This window comes from Lipotes vexillifer, unplaced genomic scaffold (genome assembly GCF_000442215.2).
Source record: "Lipotes vexillifer unplaced genomic scaffold, Lipotes_vexillifer_v1.1 scaffold180, whole genome shotgun sequence".
Lineage (NCBI taxonomy): Eukaryota > Metazoa > Chordata > Mammalia > Artiodactyla > Lipotidae > Lipotes > Lipotes vexillifer.
Window position 1 is genome coordinate 1097353 of NW_006796149.1, and position 5971 is coordinate 1103323.

Here is a 5971-nt window from a genome sequence, read left to right on the forward strand (position 1 = left end):
GAGAAAAGCTACATATAGTAATTGAGTACATTGAGACCTGAACTCAAGATCTTTTCAACCAAGCCCTATGGTCTGGAGCTGGAAGCAAGTGGCCCTGTTCTCCTGCTCACTAGTTTTGTGCTGCTGCCTTTACTGCCTTTGGTGAGTTGGTTCCAGGCATCTCCTCAGTCCTCCCCAGTTAATTCTGATTCGTGCTTCGGCTCATGTAATTACTAAAATGGGAAGGACTTGAGTGAACCAACATTCAGTCAATCAGCATTTAGTGAACGCCAACTAGAAGCCAGACCTTTGAAGAGTTTTAAGCAAAGAGAAACGTAATCTTCCTTGTCACTTAAAAAGACTACAGTGAGACTATCACTTTATCAATTTGAGCCAATTATCTAAAAATTATATTTGCATATTAGCTGTACTGGGGTCCCTAGCTAGCTGTGCTCTATCCCTGTTTGTAACTCTGGAAATAAACTTCACGTGGTTTCTTTAAAAAAGCTAAGGCTTAGAAAATGTCTCTGCACAGACTTGATAAGGTTTCCAACTGTACCTTGGTAAAAATCTCATTTCTTAAATCACTTATTCAACATTAAGTCATTGTACAAACTTGCACCTGATGCAAGAAGATGAGTTAGACACAACAGTTCTTAACCTAAAGGAGGTCAGAGCCTGGAAAAAGAAGACCAATGCCCACTTTGAGCTCTCCAAGGGCCCCCAGGCTCTGAACAGTCAGCCCCCACAGTTCCCTGGGCCAGAGATGGAACCCACCTCCCCACACCCGTGGTGCAGGCACACTGGCCTTTTTCTTTCATTTCTACAAACTCTCCTCACTCCCTTCCCCTCTGGACTTTGCGTAAGTCCCAGTTCTCCCAGCCTTAAAACTGCACCAGGCTCCCCATCTACTTAGCTGCTCCTTCAACCTCAGCTCCTGCCCTGCTGCCTTCTCTGACTTGCAGAACTGGTCAAATCTCCCCATTAAACCCTCTACCACCTGAGACCTTGTCACATTTGTAGTTTTACATGTACTCGTGTGATTGACTGTCTGCTCTCAGGTGCCTACGTTCCTGGCACGGCAGGGGCTGGTTTTAGATGCCAGCGCCTGGCACTCAGTAGGCCCTCCAGGAATGAAGACTGAACTGTCAAATGGGGCTGGACCTAAGCGGCCCGGGATCTGTGGGCAGGACAGGATGGAGGGGGTGAGGGGCTCCCCTGAGCTTCCTTACCACCTTCCTTAACACTAAGACAGGCCTCCTGGCTCCCATCTTGGCGCTTGCATGAAAACGTAAAAGTTGTTTGTCCCAAGTCCCCGAGAGACTGTACGCCCCTAGAGAGCAGACATTCCACTCTATTTAGCGTTGTGCCCCCAGCACCTGGCTGTGCCTGTTAACTCAGCATGAGATACACTTAGGAGATATTAGCCATTGCCGGCATTAATGAATGCACTCTGGAGGGTGGGACAAAGTGAGAGACGTTATCCAGGGCTTCAAACAAACGCTTAAGCTTGAGTTGACTCTTGAGAGAATACAAGCGACGCTACCCCCAACGAAAGACTGAAAAACAAAAAGGAAATCTGCCTTCTCCCTTCCCCTGCAAAACAAAAACAGTAAAACCTCTTAACCAACGTCTTCACCTTTCCAGGCCTCCACTGTCTTCTGTCCCCGCACTTGACGGGCGCTCTCTGGACTTGTACACAGTCACTGCGGAGACTGCCATCGCGGCGACTCCGCCAGGCATTTTCTGACCAGGGAGCGACTTTTCTGAGGAGGTATGTGGTTAGACCCCCTCTCGCGGAGAGGCTATTTAAGACCCTCACAGGGAAAATAACAGGATTTATAAACAGGGAGGTAAGGGTCTTTGCTTCTGTCACTTCGCTGGCACTTTGGAGCCCGGTCCTCCCACGCCGAGCTGAAGCTCTAGCCCTCCGGCCACGCCGGAATCCAGCAGCCTGAAGGCCGAAGCCCCGTCCCCGCCGCCCCTCCCCCACCTCAGCGGTCTCGGCACGCAGGCGCGGAGGCGCGCGCAGGGCGGTGCGCCTGGGGGCGGGGCTGCGCGGTCTCCTTAAATACGGCGGAGGGGGCGGTGCGAAGCTGCCGCGGCGCTGCTGCCCAGTCGGCGCCAGTTACTGCCGCTGTTTCCTCGTGGCCCGATCTTCGAGCCTCGCTCTTTCTCCGGCGGCGGCTGCGGCGGTGGCGGCGGCTGCAGCAGCAGGAGAGAGCGGAGGCGAGCGGGCGGCGGACTCCATGGAGAGCGGCGGACGCCCGGGAAGAGGCGGCGCTTCCTCCCCGGCACCCGGGTTCCAGTGACCGGCGCTCGCGCCCTGCATCGCGTCGGAACGGCCGCCGGCTCCGGGACTGACCCGGCCTCGCTGCTCTTCCCCGCGCCGCCGCCTCGCCTTCTTGCTCCCCGACTCGCCCTCGCCCCCACTCCCCGACCGGGTGGCGGCGGCCAGGCCCCCGCGGCGGCGGCCGGAGCAGCAGCGGCAGCAAGAGCCCGCCTCTATGATGAAGTTCAAGCCCAACCAGACGCGGACCTATGACCGCGAGGGCTTCAAGAAGCGGGCTGCGTGCCTGTGCTTCCGGAGCGAGCAGGAGGACGAGGTGAGGGCGGTCGGCGCGCTCGGTGCCCTCCTCGGGGGCGCCGGGGCGGGGTTGGGGTGGGTGTTCGGGCTGGCCGGAGTAGGAGGGTCCTTGCCCTTGCCCTTCCCTTTCTGCATCCCCTTCCCAGCCGACCCTCCGTCTGGCCCCGGGGCTGGAAGGGATTAGCCCACTCCCTCCTTGTCTCCCGCCCTCCCTCCCTCCTTCCTTCCTTTCTCTGGGTTGATTGTGGAAACAAAGGGGCTCGCCCAGCCCTATGCTCTCCCACTGGGTCGTGGTTAGGACAGGAGGCCGAGACGCCTCCTGGCCCCCGGAAAGGTCCCGGGCAGTCTAGGTCCCGCCTAGGAGTTACCACTTTAACCTGCGAACTGAGCGTGAAGCGAGATAAAACCTTGAGTTGTAACAGAGAGGGTAGCAATGGCGTGAGTGTTGCAGCCCAAGCCCTTCTGCCTCTGTTAACATTTTCCTCCCGTTACAGCAGTTTGCGGTTTCAGATAAATGTAGGCATGATTATGGAATATCCAGTCCCCGTGCTTTAAAATAAAAACTCATTCGATCTAGTTCTGTCATTTCCACTTTCAAGTGGATCCTTTAACTTACAAGCACTTGGCATATTTATACTTGATTTTTTTAAAAAACAAGGCCTACTCTTGGAAAGTTTTCTGGCTGTAGAATGATAGGTAGTGAAAAATGTGGAGTCACACCAGAAGGGAGAAGGTGGCCTAGAGTTGGGCAAAGTTGCCATTTTCAGACAGTAATCTCTAAGCTCTGCATATTTATCAGAGCTGCTTTGCTATGTTTGGCTTGACGTCTGGAGAGAAGCAGTCTTGTTCTAAAAGGAAGCAGCAGTCAGTCTTCTATAATTCACCCGTCAGCATTGGGTTGATAGTGAGGCCATTGAGGTTTTCCTGGAGAACAGGTTTTATTTATTTGTTACATTTATTTAATTTAAAAATGGTTCACTGCTTTAAATTTCCATAAAGCAATAATAGTCGATTGGTAGCCGATGAAAATCTTTTAGCATTGCCACTTCTAAAATGGTTAGACCGGGAAAGCATTAACATTCTGAGTTCTACTTCCATAACCAATTGTGTCCAATAAAATTACAGGCTAAAGCTGGAGACAGGAATTTAATGGCTTCCTTATTGCCAGTCCCTGTAGTTAGGGTGAGTATGACATAGCGTACTCTCAGTGGCTTAGTTGTTCTTACTATGCTAACAAAGATCAAAGTGCCTCAGAATGGTGCTCTTCAAACTCTTGTCTTGCCTTTACTTTTTGAAAAGAAACCAAGCCCTTTAGTGCTGATCCGGTGCTCAGTTGGGGGTCTCTAAGTGGTTAAACTTAAATTCCAAAGGAGTTTTCAAGGGAAATTGGTGTTCTTTGAACTGGGCCTATTTAGGAGAGCCAGAAAGTAGAGAGGGAAAGGTTTTTAGCATTTACAAAGTCAACAAGCTTTAAGTGCATTCTGTTAAAAAGATTAGAAGATCCTTGAGGGAAGGACCATGTTAGGACAAAGCAAACTTTGAATATAAAATAATACAGTAGCCAGAAGTGATCGAGATAGGTCAAGAATCTTACCTGATTGGCTCCCTATTGTGTAATTATTTTCTTAGTTGGGAGCTTACTAGGTGCTGGGCACTGCCTGAAGACCTTTAAGTTTGTTACATTTAATCCTCTTAGTGCAGGTTTATAGGTGAGGAGACAGTTGCAGAGCATAAGTACTTTGCCCAAAATGACGTAATTAGGAAGTGGTAGAGTCGGAATTCAGCATCGGGTCCCTACTCCTGATGCTGGGCTCTTAGCACAGGGCTCAGCCCCTAGCGACTGGGCACACAGGATTTGCTTGAATGAGTGAGATTTTGTGAGGCTGAGCTTGGAAGACTTTGGGAAAGTAGTGTCTTTGAAGTCTTGCCATAACGTGAACTTGGAATTCAGGCTTTGTAAAAACAAAAGTTCCCAGGGGAAGATATGGGAAATGGGAGGAAATTGAAATGATCTGTATTGTGTGAATGGTAAAGCAAAGTCTGAAGAGAGCTTCAGAAGTTAACCTTAGCAAATAAATGAGTTGTTTTTGTGCTTTGAAATTGTTTCTACTGTAATAAATGCTAAATTCCTAGCCTCTGGTCGACTCAAGAGACCAGTGCCATTATAAAATGAAGTAAAGAACAAGATTTGGAGAATTTAGTAGATAAGTTCATTACATAAAACTTAGACAACCTGGAGGTTGTGAGACCAAGTGAATCGCTTTGTTAGAGAATATGCTCTTTAATGTCTGGTTTAGATCTTCAAGATCTTCATTTCTGTAGTTGTGTTTATAGAATGTAAGTTGAAATAAAATAGTAATTGCGTTTGACCCTCAAAAGCTATGCAGTGTTCTAGTCTGGCTGTCTGTACTGAAGGGGTTCTCAGTAGACCTTACTTTAGAATAGGTTATTGTAGGAAGGAAAGATGTTCTAACAGCAGGAGTCTTTATTCTTTTGGGTGTGGTTTTATGTGCTTTCCCATTGTATCTCTTTCTGCCCTGTGAGCTAAATAATAAACATTAGCATTTGTATAGGAAGAAATTAGGCAGCAGAAGCAACTTGTCTCGAGGTCACAGAAGCTGGCAGATCATTTTGAGCCCCTTTATTTCTAAATCTCATGTTCACTTGATCCTCTCTCCAGCTAGTTATTTCTGTGGGGAACCACCCTTATTTTTGACAGTTGGGCTTCCAGTCAAGGCAACAAGTGTTCCATAGAGTAGCTGGGATACTCTGCTTGTGCAGTGAAAGTGGACAATACATTCACAAAAGGTAACCCGAAATGGATTCCATTGAACATATTTGCATATATGATAGTTGGAACAGGGATGCAAAGATGAAAAGTGTCATCTCGTAAGGAACATGCTCTACAGCAGGAGGTTAGACAAATAACTGATAAAAAGGAAATAAAATAAGGTTAAAAGTACCATCAGGTACTCCAGGGTTAAGATTCAATGTGAGTCATTTGGAGTTGGATTTCAGTGAGTGGGAAAGGAAGAACCAAGCATCACAAACAGAGCAAGACTTGGGGCTGTGTCTAGTTAAGCTGCAGCTTAGGATAGAATGGAACAAATAATGGCTGAAAAACAAAAAGCACCTTAAATGTAAGGTTAAGGAGTTGCTAGGCAAGAAAGGAACTCTTACTTTTGGACAAGGAATATTTTGATTTTAGATGTATTCAAGTTTGAGAATGATCTGGCAGCAAAATAGGCTAGAATTCTAAAGAGAGAAATAGAAATGACTTGATTCTGGGTGGAATCCAGGCACAGTTGCAAGTGGGAAACATAGACAAAGAGTCTTAAGAACTTCCATTTGGACTTTTTGTTCCAATTAACTTTTTTTTTTTTTTTTTTTTTTTTTTTTTTTGGT

The 5971-nt window shown here is 47.8% G+C and overlaps 1 protein-coding gene across 2 annotated transcripts in view; it reads left to right on the forward strand.

Annotated features, from left to right (window-relative positions):
- Positions 1-2179: 2179 nt before the first annotated feature.
- NUDT4 (nudix hydrolase 4) overlaps positions 2180-5971 on the forward strand; it is a 14012-nt gene continuing 10220 nt past the window's right edge. Inside the window, exon 1 of one of the 2 annotated variants that reach the window (XM_007468200.1) lies at positions 2180-2585. In XM_007468200.1, the coding sequence (XP_007468262.1) occupies positions 2487-2585 (99 nt within the window). In that variant the 5' untranslated portion in view covers positions 2180-2486. The remainder of the gene's footprint in view (positions 2586-5971) is intronic. The other variant, XM_007468201.1, reaches the window with a different exon arrangement.